Source organism: Camelus bactrianus, chromosome 11 (assembly GCF_048773025.1).
Source record: "Camelus bactrianus isolate YW-2024 breed Bactrian camel chromosome 11, ASM4877302v1, whole genome shotgun sequence".
Lineage (NCBI taxonomy): Eukaryota > Metazoa > Chordata > Mammalia > Artiodactyla > Camelidae > Camelus > Camelus bactrianus.
Genome location: NC_133549.1, coordinates 30,792,087 through 30,818,115, shown reverse-complemented (window position 1 = coordinate 30,818,115; position 26,029 = coordinate 30,792,087). Strand labels below are relative to the sequence as shown.

The window sequence follows — 26,029 nt, the reverse complement described above, 5'->3', positions numbered from 1 at the left end:
CACAGCAAATGGCACAGAGCACTCAATATGATCTCGACTGAAGATCAACGCGGGCTGTGGGAATTGTGACCAGGGTGGTGATGCTGGTGTGGGTGGCAGCAATGGTGAGCAGAACACAGGCCTCGAGCTGGGGCCTCCTGACCCATTTTCCGCAGTAGTGAACTCACCTGCCAACTGCCTTGAGAATAACCTGTTTCCAGTTTCTAGGAGAAGGTCCACGTGAATGCTAGTGCGCCTGGCCCCTGGACAGGCATTATGGGCTGGCGTTATGAATGCATGTTTGTGCCCTCCTGAAATTCACATATTGAAATCCTAACACCCGAGGGCATCATATTAGGAAGCAGGACCTTTGAGAGGTAATTAGATAATGAGGGTGGAGCCCTCATGATGGAATTAGTTTCCTTAGAAAAAGAGACCTGAGAGAGCTTCCTTCCTCCCTGCTTTCCACCATGTGAGGACACAATGGAGAAGATGCCTGCCTGTCTGCAAACCCAACAGGGGCCTCACCAGACCCTGAATCTGCCAGCACCTTGATCTTGGACTACTAGTCTCCAGAACTGTAAGAAGTAACTGCTGTTCAAGCCACCTAGTCTCTGGTGGTCTGTTTCAGCAGCCCAAGCAGACTGACACCAGGTTTGGTAGACACATAGTAGGATGTCTACAGAGAGTCCATCGTGAGTCTAAATATATCCCTGTGTTTTCTGGCAAGCAAGCCCAAAACCATGGCAGTGAAGATAACAAGTAAATTGAAATCCAGATTATCTTTGGTTGATGATGCAGTGGAGTCAAAGATTTGAAAGATGTTTTCCTCCCCTTGCATTTTAGTTTCTTAGTAAAACAGCCCAACTCATGGTGGTTCAGAAGCTCTTGTCCTCAAATCTCAAATCCCCAGCCTTGCCTAAGTGATGAGGCCGTTACTGCTCTGGGTTACAAACAAAATCAAACACCGGCTCGACCAGCACAGTGCAACAGCTCTGTTGAATTTTTTTTCAGTTGACTTGGTCGATATTGTCTGGATTATTTGGACAAACAGTCCTGGAGGTTACCACTGCTATTTCATGCATTTCCCCCTCTAACCCGCCTTCCTACGTGAGAATAATGCATTCCCAGGGCTTTGGATTCTGGTTTTGTTTTGGTCTTTGGAAGTTGGGCTGGCACTTTTTCAAATGAGATAGACCTTTAAAAGGAGCAGGAGAACAAGAAAGGAAACAAGGTGTGAAGGCGGTTACGAATAAAGCACACACTTTATTCACCGAGTAGTGGGGACAACAGTGACGCAGGACAGCGGCAGAGGGGTGGCAAGTGCTGATTTCAACAGGAGCATGGAGCAGGTCGGGCGTCAAAAGCACAGCAACGCGGGCCCAAAGGCCACCCCAACCTCTGCACACTGGCACATGGCACTCAGGATGCCGACGGACACCCACTCGCTTTCACGGGGGACACGATACAGCTTTTCAACATTTCTTCCAAATATTTGCTTTCATAACTCTGGAAGGGGAAGGAAGGCAGGAAGAACAGCCTGCCTTCCAACACTTGAAAAAAAAAATTTCATTAAACCCAACTGAAAAATAAAAGAACTGCAAAAGCTTCAATGTAGGATTGTCTGCAACTCACAGAAACCACACACGTTATGACTTGATGGGTCTGTAATTAACACCCCCAAAGAACAACAATCCCGTGGACATTTGTCTTTTTTTAAGTGGGGTAAAGAAACATACACGTGTACAATCACCATGTGGCTCACTGCCTTTCCACATGTTCATGTATACAGTCGGTCTCCTCTACCTTTGTTGAACTGGCTCCAAAAGTGACTCATGGCATTATCACTCTTGGGAGAGACACTTTGGGGAGGAATTTTTATTTTATTTAATGATAACAATCACCACTCAGTTATACTAAGCATCAGAAAAGGTTGGATTTGTCTAATTCTGCTGCATACACATGAATTGTTTAGGAAGTTTCTTTCAGCTTAAACTGACCACCTCCCCCTTTCCTTTTGAGTTTGTTGTCAGTGAAACTTGCCCCAATGGAAAACACAAAGATCCATATGCAAAGCGTGTCAGTCACCATCTCCCTGCTGTTTCCTGGGCAGCAAATAGAAAGACAGTGATTTTTTTTTTTTTTTAATGCCAAAGTAAAAGTTTCTCTTTCTCTCCTTACAACGTAGTCGGGTAGTCCCCTTCATGCACATCGCCACTCGAAGGTGGTGTCGTTACAAATCTCGAGCCTGAAATAATCTCTTCTTCTGAACAGAACATTCTTCAAAAGGGAGTCCTAATGAGTGAGCTTTAGGGCATCCTGATAAACACTCGGTTTATCAAAAGAAAATAATTTTTAAAGTCAAATAAAATCCAGGCTGGCCTAGGGAGTGCAGCTTAAACAGTGACTGGAAATACAGAAGAGGCAGTTTGCAAAGACCAAGCTGGCTTCAGAGGACACAGAGGGCTGATCGTCCTGCTGCCTTTCTGAACAGGCAGAAGGGGGCTCTGGGACCCCCAGCCTGGAAGGCCGCCTGCCCCTTCGGCACACAGGACAACACTGACACCACATCTGCTTCAAAGAGTTTTTAGAAAGACCTACCTAGTCAAAAGTGTTCGTTTGAATTATTAAACTTGCAAAAGCATATCTATTTTATATAATCATCTGAGAAACCATTCTTTAAAAAAAGGTGTTTGCGTTAAAGAAATTAAGTGAAAAGTTTTATAAACGTTTCCAGCAAGACTTCTCCAAATAAAGTGGACTGTCATCACCAGATGGAGAGGGTGAGAGGTGGAAAGAGATACGTTCCAGCCTCACCTCGGAAGAGGACACTCAGCTCGGAAACAACAGAATTGGGAGAAGCGAGGAGACCAGAGGACATGAGAGACACTACCCATTTGCTTTTTGCACCTTATTACCCACTGACTCTAGTTTTTCTGTTCGAGATGTCAGAGAACAGGTAGTTTATCTTTTGTTATGGAAGAAGTCACATTAAGAACATTTCCTAATAAGCCCAAACCAAAATAGAGATGCCTAGCTAGCTGTACAAGGTTCCAGATGTTCTGTATGTCCCAATGTCAATCACACCAGAAGGCTAAATGGTATCCTGGCTTTTCTGGAAGGAACTTTAAAGGAAGCACTGACTTCCCTGTTGTTGTAGAGGCCGCTTCATGCCATCCGTGTGCTTCAAGAACCACAAGCCCAGTGCTCAAAAATGTAGCCCTTTCTGTCTGCACCGCGGAAGCCTGCCATGTGGACACTTCCTTTCCTGCAGTAAACAACCCTCATTAACTTGACTGTGTTAACCGGAATTTTTTAATGCAGGGAGGGGTTCAAGCAGGGAACACTGATTTCCTGTGCAGTGACCTGGACATTTTGGGGACAAGCATGCTGAGCCCAGTTCAACAAAACAGATGGGGCGTTGCAGCTCATTTATTCGATTTGGCAGTTGGGAGAACCAGGTTGTTTCGTGACCCATGCCTCCAGCTGGGGTCTTCCGCTGGGGGGGGAGTGGAGGGGAGCCCACTCTGCATGATGGTTTCCAGTGCCCCCCTCCTCAGAGCATAGTTCTGTTGTGCTTGTAGCCAGGAGGCTACTGGCATTCACTGGCAATGCATTTTGCAAGGTTTAAATTAGCTAATACACTTGATCTGGAAAGAAGCTTTTATCCTCCCAAGGTGGATGCAGAACTAAACTCAGAAGTTACAGGAAAAGTAGAGTCATTAGTGGGGACAAATTTAGGGCTCAGTTCTTTAACAATCATGGCAATTTTTATGCCACTGGCATTTGATCCGCAAGTACATAGGTTATAACTCAATGGCCAGTGAAAAACACTGAGGGTCCTTTATTATCTCCATAATGAAAAAAACCCTCTCCTCCAATTGAGCCCTAGGATCCACAGGGCCATCCTTGTTTTTGAGTGTGGCAGGGAAAAACTGGGAATATACCGGAATATGCAGATTCTCCAAACTGCCCTGGGTGAGTCAACACACACACTCACACTTTGCCAGAGGGAAACAACGATTAGGACCCACAGGCGTTGTGCTCAGGCTGCCGATGCATGAAGGTCAGAGCGAAGACGGGACAGTGGAAGGACTCAATGAAGCAAGACGCAAAACTGCGGCTGCTGGCTTCACGCCAGGGAGGAGCTGGTCTCCTCACGTCCACCTCGTCAGAGCCGTTTGCTAAGCACGTTAGTAGGTCCAACACACACACACACACACACACACAACTTGTGAGAACAGTCCTCAAACATTCAGTGCCTAGCCCTGAAAGGACAGGCGAGTTTAGATGCCTTCAGGGAGAGCACAGAATACTATACAGCAATTGCAGTGCTCACGCAGCGCCCCGTCCCTGGAGTGCGTCACTAGTCAGGTCTGCGGCACGAGCCCAGGCTATTCTGCTTGCTTTTTGCCACGAGTGTCAGCTACTAACCAATTCTAACGCTTGGTGCCAACAGGAAGAATTTCTGAGCTTTTGTCACTAGTGTGTAGGCAGGTGAATCCAAACTTTTCTCCTTTGGCTTTAAAACGGAGTTTAAATTCTTAAGCTGACCCCTTCCCCCAGAGCACACACATAAATGTGACAATCTCCTATGTTTTCTCCTTTGGCTTCAAACGGAGTTTAAATTCTTAAGCAGACCCCCAAAGCAGGAGAATAACTGTGACAACCTCCTACGTGTGACTCATGACCTGTTTTGAGTCACAGCCAGAGGCTTTCAGGAACCATGGTGCAGTCTTACGTGCAAGTTTTGGCTCCAGTGTGAATCTTGTGTTGCTAAGTTTAAAGACTCTGGTGAGATGCTCTGAGGTCCACACACAGCCTGACCCTAGGTCTGCGGTCTTCAGTCTGACGCTCACTTGAGCTCCATCTCTCGTGGAATACGCTGGCTTCTAACCACCAACACCTTCCCACGAGGGACGCAGTGTCAGGGATGCACTTAGCCTCACTGCTGATCTTTGTCTCGTGCACCTGTGCAAATGTCTCTTAGAAGCAGAATGGGACAAACATTCAAAGCAGGGGTGAAATTTATGAGCACGTGCAGATTCTTCAAACTGCCCTGGGTGAGTCAACACACACACACACACACACACACACACACACACGCACGCACGCACGCAGACACACCAGGAAGTCAACACAGCCAGGAGAGAAAGCCGAAAAGGCCAAATTAAATCAGTTTGAGGCAATCTACCTTGGAGTTGCAGCAATTTCAAAGAGGAAAACGTATCTTCCCTTAGCCTAGCACTGAAAAGACCTTAAAAAACCCCGAATCAGTGAGGGCCTGATCTGATCTAGAGGAAGCCGGGCAGAGCAGAGGATGCTGGGCGGGAGAGCTTGCGTTGGGAGGACATGGAACTTTTGGGGGTTTTTTTGCCAAGACTGCTCTGGCCCTTGGGCAAAACTCATCTAACAGCATACAATGGGGCCAACCTGGAGACAATTTCCCCCTTTCCTTTCTCTGTAAAAGGGGAAGGGGTTAGACGGCTCCTGACCTTGCTGGGGAGGAAGAATGAAGCACACGTTCTGAACTAGGAAAGAGTGAAGGGAGAATTTTCATTCATTCCTTTTCTTCTCCTTCTCTTAATTTTTTTTTTCGATAACAGCTAAGCCATTTGCCCATCAGCCCTTAGCAAACAGTAGGGAACGAGGAGCTTATTAAAAATGACTTTGGCGGCTATTCAACCCACTCAGACAGAGCGGCCAGGGTCCCCGACTCGGATTTCCATCCTGCTAAAGCACAGGCAGAGCTGCCTGAGGCCAGTGAGGAAAGGCGTGTGCAAAGGCTGCTCCCCCACGATCTGTCCCTCTGGCTCTTCCTTCTCAGCCTCGGTGCTACAGAATAAATGTATTCAGACTTTGGAATTATTACAACTGCTTTTTTTCCCATGCGCCATCCTAAGGGCACTTGCTGGCTCTTATCCACACAGTCAGCACTACGGTTGGACAACAGCTGAAGGAAGACAAAAGAAGGAGCTCCTGTCGTGTACATCAGGTGATGTAAGAAGGTCACACGTGAACGCTACTGTCGAGTGAGGGAACACAGGCATCTCGACCCCGTTGCTTCTGGGTAGGTGTTGCCGTGGGTTGGCCCGCCATTTGGCTCATGGGTGTTTTACTCGGATTTTCCCTTTTTGTTGTTGCCGAGGGACAGTAGTTTGCAAGTTCTCCAATCAAGTTTGGGCCTTAAAACAACAGCCTACGTGTCGCCGCCATTGTCAGTCCTTTTCTAATTGCAGTCTCCATGTGGGACTTAGAAGAGTTTTGCTTTTTTCTTCATGTCATTGCGTCTCCAAAGAGGTAACTTGTCAAACTCCTGTATGGACATCCCAAAGATTTCCCGGAACACTTCAGGGGCTAAGTGGCGCTGCGGTGAGAGAAAAGAACACTGGTCAGTGCTGACGGCCTCGTGGACGGCCTTGAGAGTTGCTCTCCAGTGTGCAAGTGATCACTGTGCAGGGCCAGGCAGAGTGACGGAAGAGGAGTTTACCTCTGAGGCTTCTTAGCAGGCACTGGGCCCAGTGGTTCCTTACCTGGTCGGGCCAGGTGAGGCGCCCTGCCCACCCAACAAAAGAGCTGGTGGAGTATCACGGATTATCATAACAACACTGAGTGGCGATGGGGAGTGGGGAGGTGACTCGTTATGCCGGAGCTGACTCCACTTCAGGTTCTTGGGATGCTGAGAAGATGCAGGGAAAATGGACCAGAAAGCCAGAGAGACACTTGCAGAGTGGTCCTTTGGGAGCCCCGGGGCTTTCTCCTGGCTCAGCGACAGGAGGGCAGGTGGCTGCTCGGTCTACTGAGGAGAACTTCAATCTGTTGTCCCTCTTAGAAAAGTTCCCTTAGGATAGTGGAGCATTTATTCTCTGCTCCAGACTGACTTCCTGTATAAACGTACTCCCTTTTGTCAGGGAAAAGTAATGATCCCTTATGAGACTGGCAGCCAGAGTTTTTCTTAATTAAAATCATTCAGGCGGAAAAGTACAAAGATCAGTCTTCCATGTCTAAGGAGGCCTTGGGTATGTGGGCCCAGGTAACCCTTCAGCACGGAATGTGGAAACCTGTCCAGGGCACACCTCTTCACCGAGCGTCCCCTCCCCTCTCTCAGTAAACTCCACCCTGACTCGAGGGAAAGATAAGGATCTGGGGGTATCTGAAGAGGGATGGAAACTCCATTCTACATCACGAGCCATAAATTTCGGCAACATCAAATTTCCAAAGAAAATGACTAAAATCATACTGTATCTCCTGGGTTTTTCTTCTGGATCTTGCCACCTATATTTTATGCTGATCTCCTAAATATAAATTTGGGTTTTCCTCCAAAGTTAGCTTAGTTCTACCTACAATATGAAGTAGATCCTTTTTATTTTTTTTCCTTAACTGGAACACTTCTTAGGGAAAGTTGGGGGAAATGCTCAAGAAAGGACAGAATTTTTTTTTTTTACCTCCAGCCTGGTTCTGTCCACGTCTCTTAGGATTTTGTTACGCCCTCTGTTGGTCACCATCAGCATTTCATATGGAAATATCTAAGAAGAAAAGAAAAACACCTCTTTTAGAAAACTGCCATCTATTTCATTAATAAGCAGAAACTACCTAAAGTCTAGGGAGCTTAAGATAGTGCTTCTAAGATACAATAATTAGAGGACCTGAGTCATGGGTGTTCCTCACTCACTTTTCCCGTGGACAGGGGCAGAGTCCTGCACATTCCCAGCTGTGCTTTTAGAGGGCTTCGTTGAGTGAAAGAATACAACTTAGTATATATTGGGGATGAAAGTAAAATTAGAAGAGAACTGGATGTACAGGTACACGTTTTATATGGCAGAACACCTTTGCAGGGCTCAACAATCCTGTTCCATGACCAGTTTAAGAGCCCAGGGAGCCAGGCAGCCCCAGAAGTAGTGTTCTGGTGGATGACGTAAGTCCCAGTTATGGTCACCAGGGAGCACTGCCTTTGGATACCTCTGGAGTCACAGGATGTTCTGGAGCTGGGGTGACCAACCATCCCAGTTTGCCCAGGACTGAGGTGGTTCCTAGGATGCAAGACTTTCAGTGCTAAAACTGAGAAAGTCACAGGCAAGCTGGGACAGCTGGTCACCCTCCCTGGAGTGGTCTACAGCTGCTCCATGAAGCACTGGGCAGCCTTTGCCGTGTCGTGGCAGGGGCTGAGTTAACCCTGAGGTCACAGGAGACAAATGCTGGTGCTTCAGTACGAACACCCAGCACCACAGCCAGGGAGGGCTTAAACCTGCTGACCTGGTCTGACAAAACCAGCAGAATGGAAAGATGCTTTGTGACACGGCTTGCCTAAGGCACTGGCCTGGAGCCAAGTGGTCCTCAACAGCGACAGTGATGAAAAAGAGAGGAAATCAGATCTCTTTAGGGTTATGTCCCAGTTTCGTCCCCAGGTGAGAAGAAAGAGAGGAAGAGCCACACTTGCCTTTGGTTCCAACATGTTGGGCATGGAGACCCCCCGGTCCATTCTCATTGCAGGCATGTGGCCATCCGGGAGGGTCTGCAACAGAAAAGCCAGTTTCAGGAGGCGTACAGGACAGTGTGGGGAGCTGAGGGAGAGCTCCGGGGGCTCCCCAACCTCCCTGTTTGTGTCTCAAATCCTCACTGTCACTTTACAGACGTGTCATCTTAATGACCATGGAGTTTTCAAAACGAGCTCCTTGCTGAATAAAAGCAGGGATACTGGGAATACTGCTTTTGTAAAATACAGTTAGAGAAAGATCCCGGCTTAATAACTATTGACCAATCCCTGAATTTAGGCTCCAGGCACGAAAGTATATAGTACATTAAACAATCACCAAGTCTATGATTGTTTTTTAATTTTAATCTTAGTTTTCTTGGCATTTCCCCCCCTTTTCTTATTCTCCAACATAATTTTACAAGATTAAGGTTCTAGGAAAAAAGGAATAGTACCACAGCAGCTCTTTCCCATTGGCTAAGACAGGGGTTTCTTTTCATTTGTGACCACACAGCAGGGAGGACCTCGAGGGCTGAGTGGTTGTAACCAAGAGGAAACAACTGTATGTGTGTGGACCCTTGATGCTGGCCCACTTCCTCACAGAGAGGACTCTCCAAGGCCAGTGCAAGAGCGTCTCCGACACCTGACCTGGCTCACGCCGTGTCCCCCAGGCCTGCAGGACCAGCCTGACCTGGGCACCAGGCATGCCTGCTGCTCACGACTCTTCACATCTGTGGACTAATGATTAGACGGATCAACCCGAATCAAGATCCTCTCGACAGAAACCCTTCCCGGGAGCAGCAGCACGTGTCTGGATTGGAACACGGCTGTTTTGCTGGTGTGGCCAAGTCAAGAGAGACAGTGCTCCATACCTGGTAGTCTGGGAAGGAAAGAAAAAGGAAAATATCAGACAGGCAAGACCAGAGAAAAACATGGAGACATGAACAGAGACCACATCCTACTGCAATCCCCCAAACATTCCCCGACGAACCGCGCTCTGTCCCTGCTCCAGGTCTCTGCACACATTGCCCGTCAGCCTCCCTGAAGCCAGGAAATGCCTGCCCTGGTTTCAGGGATCAGTTTAAACACTCTTTTCTCATGGAAGCTTTCCCCGACCCCCTGAAGGTGTCTCTCCCTTCTATCTGCATCTCCAATCATAGCATTTATCACTCGGAGCCCCTGGCCTGCCCCCGCTCTCAGCCACATGCATTTTGAAGGCAGGCCCATGTCGTGCTTATCACTGTACTTCTAGGAATTGCATGCTCGGCACATAGTAAGAGCAACGAATTCCCTCCTCCAGACTCGCTTCTTGTGGTCTCCCTTCAGTAGAGATCCCCTGAGATTTTAATGACTGCCCTGGTAGCTCAGAGGACAGACGTGATCTGACTGCAGGATGTGTCAGAGCCCAGGCAGTGTGCTATGGCGGCAGGGCCACCCCTCCACGGGGGCCACCGTCAGCCCACAGCAGGAGCCTCACCTCGCACTCCCCCGCTCACGTCCCCGTAGCTGTTGTACTGAGCGAAGTCTGTAGAAACAGGCTGAAACCAGGAAAAACACATGCTCAGCAAACCTGCAGCACCGTACTTGGTTTGGAGTCAGGTGAAAAGGAAAAGGATACGTACAAAATCCTAATACATCTTCGCAAACTGAATTCCAGGGCCCTCACTGTTTTTCCTACGTATTTCTTCTATGAAATCTTTGTCTTTGGTCATACATCCAGTGCTCCTGCTCAACAGGCCCTTGGTAAGCAAGTGTCTCTTGCTGATAAATAAAAGTACACGTCTCTACATCACAGCTACACAGTTACATTTGTTCAATGCTTTGTGGGAAGGGCGGTTGTTAACAAACTTTCCTGTTTCTTTTTTCCAGAGGAGATAATGGCTCAAGTAATTACTTTTTGCTTGACTGTAGAAATATTTGCCACACAATTAATCTAGTTTTCCCATTAACTTATCCAGGCTATTCTTTATCTAAAGTCAACTTCTCTTTCTCTCAGTAGAAATAACCTATTTCGCCTGTAGCTCAAAGTAATTTACCAGCAGATCAGGGAGATGACAATTTTCACTATATTCCAACACTGCGATCATGCTGTCAGATGTATTCAGACAGTATGTCAACACTTCAACCAGGACTGAAGAGGGAATAAACTCAGAAACAAGTAAGTGAGAAATCTTACCCGGTGAAGCCCGTTTCTTCCATAGCCTGGGAGAGATGAGGTTTTAGACGACAGAGCATGTGAAGCTGAATAAGGAAAAGGTAAAAAAGCAATTGTTAGGAACCAGAAGTCCAAATCTTTTATGAAATTGGCAGTGTATCTTCTACCTTGAAGAACAGAAGATTTAGGGGAAAAAAATCCAAATAATATTGGGCTCAAATGTTCACAAAATGCCACCATATTTGGGGGATGCAGGGATGAGTGGGCAGTGAAACTGTCCAGGAGGGGTGGGGGAGGGAGGAGTGCTCAGCATGCTTTATCTCTGAATCCTCAACACAACCCTCAGGACGCTGGTATTAATTCCATTCTACAGGAGAAGAAACGGGGGCTAAGAGAAGTGAACTACTGTATAAACATCTGAACGATGATTTGAACCCGGGGCTAGTGGATGCGCAGGCCCAAGCTCCAATCGGTAGGGCAGTGATAACTAACATGCCAACGTAAGCCAACATGCAAGTTATAAGATCGACTGGCCAACCGCAGCTGGATTCCTGGGAGACCTGGGACAGGGTGTCCCACTGATCAACCATGTGGACGTCTCATAAGCTGCCAGGCTTTGGGGGTGGGGGGCAGACCTGGGCTTGAATTCAGGCTCTCTCTGCAACTTAACACCTCTGCCTCTTTGGGCATGATACGGCATCAAAGTCTTCATTTCTTGACCCACGTGGATATAGTGCTATTTATTCTTAACGGAACAGAACTGCAGAATTAGGAGTAACTCTAAAGATCAGTAAACTACTTAATCCAGGATCAATGGCAGTGAGGCATCTGTGAGAGGTAGCAGGGCATGCCAGCTAAAAGTGCGGGCTCTTAGTTCTTTCTGGTAGTTGTTAGCAGTGCGGATGTAAGTGACTTAAACTTCCTTTTACTTGTCCCCTGATCTACAAAATGGAGATAATAATAATAGCAACAATAATAATATCATCTACTTAATTGGTGTGTTGTGAAGATTAAATGAAATAATGTTTAGCAGAAGTGTTTGCATAGTAAACACTAACCACATGTTTAAAGGAAGCCTCAGGAGAGAAAATTATGTGCTAGTTCAGAACACGGGAGAAGAAATCCTGTGAGATAAGACAACTGGCTTATGATAGGTATGAGCAGGAGGATATATACTGACAGACGATTTCAGCTCAGTATATAATAATCTCCTTCAAAAGTATCAGAAATAGCACTGTTAGCTCTCAGCTCTTGTACTGAATATATGAATGTAAACTCAATGCTTAGAAAATATTGTTCATGCTGTCTACAGTTAAAAAGCATCTTGTTCTCTATAAGGATTTCCTTTTTGCTGCTTCCCTCTGAGATGTATGTTCTAGAAGGGAGACCCAGCACAAGGGAACTGATTGGTTCTTGAGACCCTCCGAGGGCTCCCGCATTTCCAGCAGGAAGGAAACACGCATTTAAGGAAGAGACATGGCCAACTCTTAAGCTAAGCTGACCATGAAGTAGGATTTCCACACTTCCCTTCCTGTGGAACACACTGCAGGTCCCACCAGACGTGGCCCTGCCCCTCCCGGGACAGGCAAGGCAGGCTCCCAGCTCAGGGCAGGCGGTGGGTCTGGGCTCACCTGAGTTGATGGGAGAATCGTAGCGACTGGCTGCCAGGGCGGCCCTCTCCCGGCTCTCCCTCTCCTTCTCCATCTCTTCCCTCAGTATCAACTGGCCCAGGCCTGAGTTGAGCTATTCACAAAGAACAGGAGAATGAAAGCAAAGCCTGCCATTACTCCCAGCAAACTGCAGCTTCCTTTTAGGAGATCCTGCAAGAAGTTCCTGACTCTGGAGAGGCCAGATGCCAAGAGTCACAGCGCCTGATGGTTCCCGAAAAGCTCAGCCAGGTTTTGGACGATGAACCTCTCTTAGCCCTTCCAATGTTAAGGTTCTGTTGTCCTAAGCCAGGCTCCACGTCAGAAGAACGTTCTCCCTCCTTTGCCCTCCCCCAAAGTGCCAGCAGGTAAACTCAGGGGGCAATGCGTGAGTGTGTGCGGATTCTCGATGTGGGAAGGGCAGGTTGGGGATAGCAGCCTTTAAAAAGATATCACAGATTTGTTTAAAAACAAGGGGGAAAAAAAGTAATGCATGCTCGTTGTACAGGTTTTAGAAAATCCAGAAGGAAAGAATAGCTCATAGTCTACCACTCAGAGATGAACGCCATTTACATTTTGATTTTATCCATCCAGTATTTTTCTATGCACGTGTTACACAAAACTGAGATCATACAATAAGTGCAACTTTGTATCCTTTCCCTCAAGTAACTAGTATCTTGTGTGTTTCCCACGTGATTAAGCATCGCTGGAAAACGTCATTTGAAGGGATTCATCAGTCCCTTTTTGGTAAGAGAACTGACTCTCCCCCCCACCCCAGTCTGTAATTGACTATCCCTCTTTTGGTCTTCTGGGATGCTGCGGGCTCATGCTAGAGACGAGGGGGTATAATGAGGGTGTCTTGGGGAGAGTCCATAATCCCCTCTCTCCTGGCCCAGATATACACACAAGGTCCTGTGAGTCCTGAGCACCACACTGAGTACACCACACAGGGTCTTACTCTGCTCACAAAAGCCCAAACATTCCGCGTCTCTCTGACCTCCAGCCTCCAAGTCATCTCTTCCAGAACCTACCAAGTATTCTGCCTTATATAGTCACTGGATGCCCATCCTGTCTTGCCTACTGGACCAGAAGCCCTTGAGGGCTGGGACCACTTCTTGCTCATTTTGGTGGCTCCACCTGTAGGAGTCATTCAAAAACACAGATTGGTGGAACAGAATGGAAGACTGCAGCAAAGTAGTTTAAGGACAAACCTTCATTAATTGTTCTTCTTGAAGCTGCCGGCGTCTCAGAAGCTCCTCATCGTCTTCCTCTCTGCCACTAGATCTGCGTCTCATGTCAGCTCCTAATTCCACAGCAAAGACAACTGCTCACATTAGCTCCCCTGGCAAGAAGACCTTAAGAGACTTCTCCACCTGTGCTCAACTTGTCAGGCTGGCAAAGTCAGGAGTGGCCTTTAACATTCGTGAACAACACAAGGGAAAAAAAGCACCCTCCGACCCATCAGTACCCCCAGCTGGTTGTTTCTTGAGACAATGGGCACCATTTGAAAAGCCAGTCCAATGTGTGATTCAGTATGTGTGACTTCTGCCCCCGCCCCGGCAATCTGATCTGCTCATTTAGAGCTCTGTTTGCCATTATGATTGGGTCCAAGTCATTCCACTGGCCACTGGTCAGAGCGTTCGTAGTGGCTGGGAGGGGACTCTACAGTTATTATTTTGATGTCCTTGAGGTCAACATTCAGAGAGACAGGAATCCAAATTCATCTAGATCCCATCAAATAGGTAAGGTCGTCACTCTATTGTGATGAGTTTTTAAATCTTTTTTTTTTTTTTTTTAACATTTATGAGTTTTAAAATCTTATAGTTTTCTTTTTCTGAATATTTAGGCTTGTCACCACACTATGACCCTGTCTTCTACCGTCAATAAATCCACTAAGAAGCATGCTTTTTATTTTTAAGGGATGGGTCTCTAATGTTTCCTTGCCCTCAGTTTTTTGGAAAATGGTCACAAAAGAGTTTTAAACTAATGGTTCAATAAAAAAGTGTTAATACAGCTAAAAAAGTAACTTTTCGGTATAATATAGCAGATCATGTATGCTTTTTAAGCTTCCTGGAAAAGGAGACTTGGGGAATGGAAAGGAGGAATCTGTCTGAATGGTTGGAAAATCAAGATAATTATTGTTTTTCCTAAATTGCTTTGGATTAATTTGGCTGTGGGAGGAAACAGGAAAGCTTGCTAATCTAATCAAAATAAACTTTAACTAATAGTCTCAGCTTTTATCATTTTGATTAATGGACCAGAAGTGTTCTTCATTCCGAAACCCCAAAGAGCTTTAAACTATTTAGTGATGATTGTTGATAACAACAGAATGTTAATTCTCCCTCAAAGTTTAGCTGTTTTAAGTGTCCCCGCTCAGCAACAATGACTGGACCCAGAAACCTAAGTGGCCCCAAGAACTGCCTGGAGGACATGGACTGGCATAAAAAAAAGCTGATGATTGATTTTTAGTTTCTAAAATCATAAACATCACTCTGAATTTCGTCTTTTTAACCTACACTAATAAAAATTAATACATAAGTTTGCAAGAATTAGATACATCTTAAGTCAACATAATGTATAGAATACTTGGGAATAATGAACCTGGGAGGTAGATGTTCCTTCAACTATTTCTAGAAATATAAATTGCTTTAAAATTCACTTATATTGCTTGTAAAAGTTATTTCAAAAATAACTCGATGAAGAAAATTTGGGAATTTTGGAAAACTGAAGGCCTTTTAGGTTGTCAACAGAAATGTGATTAAGACAGTCATATCTTTATAAAGCTGACTCACTAAAATTTCAGTATTACCTTCTTGCTAATACCACTTTCTAGAGTCAAGTGATTTCACTATTGACAAAACAGTGAAGACACAGACAATTCTAAAGCATAAATGTGTGGTTCAAATGAAATGAATGGAACAGCTCAAATGCGACATTTTAGCACAGAAGTCATGGAAATGAGAGACGTGAAATCATGTAACTTTACGTGAGTAATACTTCAGAACACCCACTACTCTGTAACAGCCTTCTTAGTAATGGAGAACGTGATCAGGCAAGAAAAGTGAAGTGCTTCAGAGTTAAGACTGGTTGTTAAGAGAACTGTAATTACAACCCAGAAATCGTCTAAAACAAATTTAAATGAAGGAAGTCTCACTTCTGTGGACACTCAGTAAATCCACCCACTATACTCCAATCACATAGAACAATGTTCTTGGCAGGAGGCTTCGATTCAACTACATTCAAAAGAGTTACCGATTTTACAATAATAACTGAGAGCCCACACAAACCATCATTTTAGACCAGTTCTGCACCTCACAGGCCTGGGTTAGCACAAGGCTCTGGGGGTTGGGTTTTTGTAACTTTGAACTATTTTGCACTCGTTAATATTACATTAGCTCTTCTCACTGTTCTACCTCTGGGTCATAGTTTTCTTAAAAATCTTCACCCTAGGACACATTCCCTTGCATATTTTTAAGCATTTTATTTTGAGATCTCCTAGCAACCTGTCCATTTGGCTTAGCTGCAACAGTCGCATACCTACGGCAGCAAGTGAGGGGGGACCAGGCCAGTGGTCCGTCTCAATCTTTGGTATCTCGCTGGGGTCTGGAGCCTGGGCTGCTGGGAACTTGGAAAACTTGATGATGTCTTCTGAAGACTTGCTCTGGGCTGCCAGGGCAGCTGCATCTGGATGGGAATCAGGGCAGCTTAGCTAGTGGTCTGCAAGGCCATGGTGGTACAACCCTCTTACATAGAATTCTGGTCCTCTGGTAAAAGTGTTCCCTCCAGAAAGCTGTTTGCCACCATTATCAACTGCCCAGTCACTAAGCAGTGCCTAGTGACAACTCATTCTCCTCGTGTTCTGCCAGAAGCAAAGCTTCATCCTATTATCTGTTCTCCAGCTGAAAACCATGTTCTGGAGCTGTGGTGTCCAATACCAGCTCTAGCCACATGTGGCTATGGACATTGAAATTAGTACAATTACATAAAATGAAATGATTAAACTTTAAATTCAGTTCTTCAGTTGTACTAGCCACATTTTATGTGACCAATAGCCATGTGTGATTAGCCGCTACTGTACTGGGCAGCATAATTAGAGAACATTTCCATCATCATAGAAAGTTCCACTGGACAATACTCTTCTAGAGCAATTAGAAATATGAATTAGTAATTTGCAATAAAAGAGATAAGTGAAAAGCATGACACTGTCATTTGTCTGTAGGTGTGAATCAGAAGAGAGCTGACTGGTTTTGTATCTTGTGGCTTCTTAGCCGCAAGAATATTGGTCCAGTTCACTTTAATTCTTGCACATTGTGTATGTGTCCTTGAGTCCTAGGGGAAACGGGAGCGGGAATATTCACGGGCCAGCTTGCAAGAATTTAGTACTGAGACCTAGGTTTGCTGTACCCACTCACTGTTTTGTTCAAGGGTCTGCACGTACAAATTAGTCATCCAACTTTAAAACAACAAAAGCCAGACTAGGAGAAGCATTTGTTCAGAGATCTTAACAGCTATGCTTACAGGACAAGTCCTTGACTTAGGGCCCCTAATCTAATCACAGCAACACAGCAAAACAAGCCAGGTTAAATGCTCAATCCCTGATGCCAGCTAATTTTGCAAACTGACCTGGGATGCTACTAAACATTTCAAAATATATTTATAATGCTTTAAATAAAACTTGCTGCCCCTCACCCCTCCTACCCTTGGGCTCACAGATTTGTAAATCTGGAAGTAACTCTGAATCTTCAGCTCCAATTCCCCACTTTTTTGTAACTTTCTGGATCTCAGTTTGCTTAAATAACTTGACCGAGGTCACCACATATGAGAATAAGGGGTAAATTCTCAGCTAGGCATGGAACAGTGTTTTTCTGAAACTCTAACCTCATGAGAAAAAAGAAAATCCAGTTTGGAAAACACTGCATTCTATATTCTGTTCTTCCAGAAGGACAAAATGTGTCAGCATATTAAAGACCAAGCAGTGTGACTTTACGTCTAGCATTTTCCAAACGCACAGGGCACAGCCACCCAGTGTTGGTATGACGTTTGTTTCTGTCACACAGAACTGCTCTTTTTGCAGGATGTCCTCTGGGATGTGCCTCTCTGGCTGTGCTCTTAATTTCAACAGATTGAAAGAAAGTAAAGACTAAAGTCAAAGTCAATTTCACAAAAAGAAGCCAATGAAATATATAACCTAACATTGTCTAATCTCTTTAAATCTTAGCTATTTGACTATTTTTGTTTAGAGAGGTAGGGTCTTAGCGAGAGCTTTTAGTATTAAAGAAAAAAGTCCCTAAACTGATAAATCAAATCTTTTTCTTAAATTTCAGAACAAAGCAGGACTTCAAACAGTACTTACGCATTAGAATTGGTGAAGTCAGTAAACATTCACATGTTAATGAGTGGGTGAGAAGACATTAAACCATAAAAAAGCAAACAAAAACAATGTTAACAAACTTAAAAAAGCAAGCACAGGGTGTAATCTCTTTAAAAAAAAAACACACAGATGAAGAAAAATAAAAAGACAGTTCTAGAACTATTACAATACATACATTCTCTTTTTTATCCCCTAGGATGCTGGCCTAAAATTTTTTCCTTTTTGCATTTTCAACTTTGCTTTTTATGTCATCCTAGGCCTTCAGGACACATGCATACCAACAGGATTCTAAAGGCAGCCTTCAAATTTCCAGGAACAATTTGCGTATAATTTTCTGAAATCACCTAAAGACCAGTCTTGGCTTTCTAGCCACTCACAAAGATTTGTAACGGCTGAATCTATAAGAGACCCATCGTGGTGGAGGGAAATGGGATTTACAAATAGTAATGTGATTTCCTGGGTTTAAAAATCCTATATTCCCCGAAAAGGAAAACACAATTATCAGTCCACATCAGCGGTTCTTAGTTTGCAAGGATTTCGGAGACAAGCTGGCCTAATGCCCTGGTTCCTGCAGACGAGAAAACTGAGGGACAGAGATTACGTCTGGGCTATCACAGAGACTTTTAGGTGAAGAGCTGGGACGCAGCCTAGAACCTCTGTCTCAGCGTGTGTCCTGGACACCCCACCACAGGGCACAGACTCTGCACACCCCATCAGAAACTGGGCAACTGGACAGTCGGGTTGGTATAGGCTCGATCAAATTCATTTTTTAGATAGCTGGCTATCACTGGTTTTAATTAGTTACACTAGCTGCAAGCTCATCAAAATTATTATTGAGGTTGGTGGAATTATTTGATGCCCTCCAAAAGAAGTCTGGTAAGGGGTTTGTGGATTATTTTATGTGACCAGGACTTCCCCCTTCTCTCTGAGTGAAGTGATACCTGGTTTAGTGGGCTCAAAAATGGCTAGACGCTTCCTAACCAAGCAAAGTGTTCTCTATCCGGGAAAACCAATTTCACCGTATTTGCGTCTTAGGAGACCGTCAAGGTGTAATATGCTGGGCGCCCCAGTTTGATTCTCAAAAGCAGCAGCAGGTAAGCCTTTCAGAGGACAGCAGAGAGTTCGGCTGACATTGCTACTTAAACGCTACGCGGAGGAAAGAGGGGTTTACCATGCTGTTTGTAGATGGGTGGTTTTCGGTAAATGTTGATCCCTTGATCTGTGGAAATGAAAAGCAAAGATGTGTGATTATGGGAACCTATTCAGCGATGGGGAAAACAGATCAACCAAGAGGCAAACCAAACTGAAGACTCTTGAACAAAAATAACCCAGAAGGTTAACTTGTATTACAAGGATTGAGGTTATTGGAAGAAGAGATTACAGGAACGAGCCAGTTACTATAGACACGTGATATGGAATCCTTTGTAATACATCTTAGGTTATAGAGAGATGTCATTCACTCATGAGCCATTTATTTCAAATACACGCTTCACTAAAAGTGGGGTTAAAACAGGAAGAAATGGAAGCAGTGGAGATACTGTCATGGTGAGGACAACGTAACCAGTTTGGAGAAAATCCCCAAATTGCTACTGTCTAGAAATTGAGCTCCCAGTTGAGACCAGTGGCTCAATTTACTTTTCAACTAATGAGTGGAAGAGTGGAAAGCAATGCAGTAAAATGAAGAGAATCTTTTTGTAAAACATAGACACAGTTTTTATGTGCAAGGCTAGTCTGATGTGCTGACAGGATGGATGCTCGACAAAATCCTATTTTGCATAGGCCAAATTTTAAAAAGAAAGAAACAAAAAGAAAGGAGATGCCAAATCTTATTTATATATTTATATAGGACCCCATTTGATTATGATACCATTTCACTTTGATTGGATCACAAATCCTCCAGAAATGTCAAAAGGTTTGTTTCCCCAGAATCTTGGGCACTGTATCTTGGGGTATTATTTATGCAAAAAAGTCACGAATGTACCAACTTGATTTTCAAGGTTCGATGAAACTTAAAAAAAAAAAGGCAGTCCTATCTCAGTGGTAGGAATCCCACTAAACTTTCCTCTATTTTATTAGGTAAGCTTGGAATGCATAAGAGAAGAACTACTAGTCTCCAAATATGTATGCTAACATGAACACAGTAGGCAAATTATTAAACCACTTGCAGTAGCTAAAAGCACTGGAACAATCTACTTCTGATGGAGAAATGTCATGACTTCTGATGGCCCATCTTCTCCTCACATACTGAGCTGACCCCAAACATTAAGACAATGATGGGTTCTGATTTTTCCAGTTCCTGATAGCAAATTGCTATTTGTACCATGACAGCAAAGCTTATAAGCACCAAGCCTAAATTGCAAGATATCTCTGTGGGCTACGGAGTGGGTTAGTTAGTTGGACACTGAAGAAAGACCATCCATCCAATTGACCCAATTTTACAGCTCTCTGAAGAGTTCACAGAAAGAATCTCCACACTGGAGACAAACAGATAAAATAAAAGTACCCTTAAGAGTGCTGTGGTTCAGCCTTTAGGATGAGAAAACAAATAGACTATCATTGTGATAATTAGTCAAACCACAGACTGGTTTCTTCAAAGGTACTAACGTAAGGGTAAAATTAAAATTTTAGTAAAACAAAATGAAACAAAGCAACTCAACCCTCAGTCCTTCAACCCTCTGCCTCCCACCTCCCCCCTTCAAAAACGTTTGAGAAAACTTAAACCTCCAATACAATCCTAGTATTTCACACACAAAACTTTTGAAAGGCCCCTGGGTCAGATCCTGCAATTTAGGGTTTGTTGACCGTGTGCGTCTTAATGAACAGAGCATGAAGAGATGGAGACGAGACAGAGGTGACAAGCCTACATTCTACACGGTGACAGGACACCAAGACACAGACCGTGTCAGCTCCTACCTGGAACATGGAAATGTTTAGGGGCCTGAGCGTAAGTTGGAGTTAGAGGGCGGCTGTCCGGCCGGTAGGGGAGAGGGGAGTTCCGGCCGCTGGATGGCTCATTGCCTCCAATGAGAAGAATGGAGAAAACAAAATGAGAGAAGGGAGAGCAAGAAAGAAAACAAAGCAAGCATAATAAAAAATTCAAAACAACAAACCGGAAGGAGGTACATCAAAAAGGAGAAACCAAAGAAACAAACTCAATTCATCAGCTTGGCTCACAAAGGTGACTGGTATAAGGTTAAATTTTCCAAAGGAGAGATTTGAGTTTGAGTGGAGCTAGGTTCCAAGCAGCTAGCAGTAAGAAGCATCATTCCAATGGCATGCGGTTGAAGGCTGTGAGCTGGCAGCAAACTGATTAGATGGAAAGTACACTAAGAAGAATGGAGAGTCACTTGCTCATGACTCAGGGTCAGTCGTCAGGTGGTTAAATCCCAAGCATGTAGAGGGGTGGGATACGCAAACCCAAATACAGTCACTTCCAGGCATGACGGCAGAGGCTGGCAATCGGAATCTATTTCTCTGAACGGAAGGTCAAGTCTGGGAACCTGTGTGGTCACCTGGTCCTTCCCCTGAGCAACACAAAGTGCCTTCATTGCAGCCTGTGTTTCTGTTTCCTCACTTTGAAATACACACGATAGAGTCAGACCCCTTTCTTCTAGGTCCTTTGGGACCACATATACCTGTCTCCATCTTTTTCTTCAAAGACAAGGCTCCATCCAGTCTAACAATTCCATTAATGAGACATTTACTGAACACCTACTGTGGCTGGGTGGTGAGCTTGGGCTGAGGTCAAGTAGATGAATGAGATGCAGTGCTCACTGTCTACCAAAAGAGACAGACTTATACCAAGTAAGGTTATGGAATACCAGGTAAGTGCTTGCTCAGGGGTACACAAAAAATTCTACGAAACTCAGATGAAGGTGCCACTGATTTTTCAGAAAGGCCACAGAAAGATGCTAGAATTGAGTTGGTCGCTGAAGAGCAAGCTCACCAGGTGGGGGGGAGGTTGAGGGGTGAGAAGGGCCGGGCTCTAGAGAGCTGGAACACCACAGGGGAGGGCGGGCCACTGGGGCGTGGGAGCAGCAGGACAGACCTCTGTGGCGGGACAGCATGGTATTCTTGGAGGAGGGAACGAGGACGAGGCCGGGAAGGACCGCGGGGCTCGGCTGCAAGAGCTGTGAGAACCACCACCACAGCCTCCATCACTCCCTTCTGAGAACTGCAAGGGTCAACTGAGGCAAAACTGGAAAGCGATCAGCTCCACCCTTACTGTCCTCGGTCCCCACGACTGGGCAAACATCCACCCCAAGAATACACCAGAAGATACAGGACTATCAAAAGTTCATGAATTAGTAATGTAACTTTTTAATGATTGAATTGTAAGGATTCTTTACATATTCTGGACACAAGCCCCTTATCAGATATATGCTTTGCAAATATTTTCTCCCATCCTGTGTGTTGTCTTTTACTTTCCTGACAGTGTCCTTTGAAGCATAGAAGCTTTAAATTTTAATAGTCAATTTATCTATCAATTAAGGCTAACAATTTAAAATAAATCATAGATCTTCAGAGAATAGAGCAAGAAACAATTTTCTTTTTTTACTTTGTCTTATGAATTTTATTTTAATTGAGATATAATTGACATATAACATTGTGTTAGTTTTAGGTGTTCAAGGGCCAATTTCTTCAAGTAAGTCAAACTGTTCTAAATCTGGCCAGCAACACACGAAAGATGTCAATTGCTGGAGTTTCAAAATAACATGTTTAATAGAGTTTTAATTTTTCAATATGTATAGTTTTAGGTAAGCAGGGCACAGATCTGTACCACATGGGCAGTAAGATATTCTGAACATGAGAACTGAATGTGTTATTGTCTCCAATTTACATTTCAGGTTTTTGGTTATTGTGTTCTGAAACTTTTGTCCTTTTTTTTTTTTTTTTTAAAGAGTCAGTTTAGCATCTAGCTCCCAACATATTATAATGTTGACTTTACTAAAGTCAGATATTAGCTCCCAAGAGGTTATGAAGCTTCACTCCAAACCACTGATTAATAAAAAAGCTCATTGAAAAAAAATGTTATCTCATTTACTACCACTCTCCTAAAGAGAAATAACCAGCTCCTGCCTGAAAAAAATGAGAATAAGAAAACACAGGCAGAGGTAAACAGGGAAGGAAGAACATAGTTTATGTTTAGAAGGAATCCTGTTTTAAACCTCAGGTTGAATTAGAACTAGGTCTCGTTTATCTTTGTGGGTTCTGTCCAGTGCCCAGCCAAGAGTAAGTGCTTAATAAATGCCTGTGAATGAATGGTTGAAGTGGGCCAGCTAATTAATTCTACAGTGATTAACGGCCTAACTTAGTAAATGCCGCCCTGGGACCACCCACCAGCTTTCTCTTAGTTGAAGGCAGCCAGGTGCTAACACACAGCAATGGGAACCCGGAATCATGGTAGCACCTTTCTCTGTTTTTTAAAGTAACTTTCCCATTAGAGCTGATCCTCAATAACTCCAATTTAATTGTTTCACTGCAGAGGAATGATTTACTCCCACAAACGTTAGAAATGATTTCCAAGAGCAATCCATCAGGGAAAAACAGAACAACTCTTGTGGGCTTGTCTCAAAGGAGGTTCTAGAGAGACTCGACTTTCTGGCTTCATTTGTGTTTGCCTTTTGAAGACTCGACGTTTCCTGAGCACTGGTTGCTACTGCTCCGGAACCACACTGCTCTCTGCCCTTAATCCTGCCCCTCTCCCCTTCCTGGACTTCTAGAGCATCTGAGTTTTCAGGGAAATGTTCTCACAGGTTTTGGTTATAAAATTCAATCAGAAGAAACTCCATTCAGTTTGTTTGGATAATTATTAGCCAGTGTTATGCATGCTGCGTATATAGGACACCAAGGTTTAAGGTCATTAGAATTCACATTTGCCCGAGTATTAAAAGCTTTCTAGCATTCATAAGCTCTGCTGGTGAGTGGCAGTAGGAGCCCGTCACTTCTATGGCTGACGGCTCTCAAAGGCTATGGAGTGACTGTCTGAATTCTGGCTGAACACTGTCTCCAGTTGGGCAGAGTTCTTTATTGGGCAGCACGTCTTCAGCAACCACTGACCTTTCCTGTTGCTAGAAAAAACACCAGTGTGTTCAAGTCTTTGTAAATAGATTTAACTATCATCATTTAAAACCTCCCATGAGGCACTTTAAAACACTAGGTGAACAGATATTCAGCAACACAGCCATCTACGTGACCCTGCACGGCACGATTTCTACACATCACAAGGGCTCAATGGGAAGAAGGCCTCGAAACACACAACGCTGCTAGGTACCAGATTCTTAGTCCCTGAAATACAAAAGGCATTAAAAATTTTGGCATTTTTAAAAGAAAAAAAATTCTCAAGATGAGGCCTTTTCTAAGTTAAACACCCTGTCTTTAAGTGATAAAACTTTTAACTCTTATCTTGGATGGAAATAACTGATGAGGACCCTAAAAGGTTATTTTTGTGCTTAGTAATGACTTAGGCAAAGTGATGTATGAGGCATCAGATGAAATGTGGAAGGTATTATCATCATCAGCATCATCATCATCATCATCGTCATCGTCATCAACTATCAGCCTGGGGTTGACACTGTTTAAAAATAATATAATAGCATATATATCATATAACATTGTATATATCACATTCATAGCCATTTTTTTCCCTTTAAATAAAGCCTTGCATTGGTTCCCTCTAAGTCATTAGCGATCTTAGCTGTTGGGATGAGACGCTCCCATATGTATAGAAATATATTTCTCGGTCTTCGTTTTTAGCTCCTTCCATGTCAGCCTAATATGCCTATTTCTCAATCCTTGGGAGATCATTGATTGGCAGGATTCCCACAGTATTTAACAAATTCAAATGCTCTGTGTCCTACTTTCATTCTTCTTTTTGGCACCCTGAGAGCCTCAGTGACAAATTCTAAGACAAGTAAATCTAAATGGCAATGCTTGTGCTCTGGGACCTGCTGGTTTACTGCTCACCTTTTGGACTCTAAGTGCTCACGTTCCAAAATAAATTCTGAGGGAACCCTAAAGTTGGCAGCATCCAGAATTTCATGACAGAGTTTTAAGATTCTTGTCTGAAGCTTCAGTAAGTGTCACGGTTTCCTTCAGCAAGTGTCAAATATATACCTGCAGCTTAGCGACTCATATCTATGGCAAAACCGGGAAGATTCCTTTCAAAGAGACTTAATATATGTAGCCCTCCTGTTTGCAAATCTGACTGATACTCCATGGACCCAGAAGGTCATGTCTAGCAGTATTTCAAAGGGAAAGGAAGAGAAACTCAGCAAACACGGCACAAAGCCCAAAACAAGGTGAAAATAGTTTTTCAAAATAGGCATGCATTGTCCGAATGGCCCAACAATGACATACTGATACTAGACCAAGTTTGGAAGGTCAGAGAACAGAAATAAAAACACAGTGGAAAACAAGATGGGCATTGTCGGGAAACGGTTGGGGAAGCCAATGAAACACAGAGACGGCCTGTGATGTGAGTCTCATCTTGACATCCACTTAGGTTTCCTCAGCTCAGTGGACAGTGAGGGCCCGGGACACAAGCGTCCAAAATCAGGGTCAAGAATTGGACTTAAGCAGTGGGAGGTGGGCTTCTGACTGTCAGAGGGGAAAGGGGGCTGCTACTTTCAGCTCCACATTCCTGAGATGGACATCCTTGGATCCTGGGGTCCTCAAGCTCCTTGGCTTCCACTTGTTTTATTTTTTTTTTAATTAAAAAAAATTTTCCTTTCCACAAATAGATTTTTTCCCATTAAAAAAATTGAAATATAGTTGATTTACAATGTTGTATTAGTTTCTGGTGTACAGCATAGTGATTCAGTTTTATATATATATATATATATATATATATATATATATATATATATATATATATATACACACACACACACATATTCCTTTTTATTATAGGTTACTCCACTGGTTTTTTTGTTTGTTTGTTTGTTTTGTTTTGGGGGGAGGCAACTAGGTTTATTTATTTATTACTATTTTTCTATTTAACTGGAGGTACTGGGGATCTAACCCATGACCTCCTGCATGCTAAGCATGCACTCTACCACTGAGCTATACCCTCCCCCAATACTCCACTTATTTTAAAAATGATTTCCCCAAGATTACAAGACATGCTCCAAAAAAACCAAAAAAAGGGAATGTTCAAATGAAGAGCCGTGGAAAACTCCGGAAGAATTTGCTCCTTTAAAGACATCTTAGATGTGTTTCTCCAATGGCCATAAGTTCCCTCCATGATAGAGAGGCCTTCCATGTAAATGGATACATGTTTTTCAACATAACTAAGACATAAATCCTTGGAGAATCCGTATTTAGCTATTCCAACTATACTAGGCTTTTAAAGCAATATCTTTAATATACAAATTTTCCATGATTGATTTTGTAACTTACCAAAAAGC

The 26,029-nt window shown here is 43.9% G+C and overlaps 1 protein-coding gene across 11 annotated transcripts in view; it reads right to left on the bottom strand.

Moving 5' to 3' along the window:
- Nucleotides 1-1,225: 1,225 nt before the first annotated feature.
- Nucleotides 1,226-26,029, bottom strand: part of ABLIM1 (actin binding LIM protein 1) — a 282,459-nt gene continuing 257,655 nt past the window's right edge. For 4 of the 11 annotated variants that reach the window (XM_074373568.1, XM_074373565.1, XM_074373569.1 and 1 more), the window contains 8 exons: nt 20,535-20,639; nt 18,793-18,840; nt 15,788-15,934; nt 13,462-13,553; nt 12,236-12,347; nt 10,626-10,690; nt 9,927-9,987; nt 8,477-9,329 (listed from right to left, as the gene is read on the bottom strand). In XM_074373568.1, coding sequence (XP_074229669.1) covers nt 9,214-9,329; nt 9,927-9,987; nt 10,626-10,690; nt 12,236-12,347; nt 13,462-13,553; nt 15,788-15,934; nt 18,793-18,840; nt 20,535-20,639 — 746 coding nt within the window. In that variant the 3' untranslated portion in view covers nt 8,477-9,213. Of the gene's footprint in view, nt 6,347-7,424; nt 7,506-8,416; nt 9,330-9,926; nt 9,988-10,625; nt 10,691-12,235; nt 12,348-13,461; nt 13,554-15,787; nt 15,935-18,792; nt 18,841-20,534; nt 20,640-26,029 lie in introns of those variants that run through there. The other 7 variants (XM_074373566.1, XM_074373570.1, XM_045506537.2 and 4 more) reach the window with 6 other exon arrangements.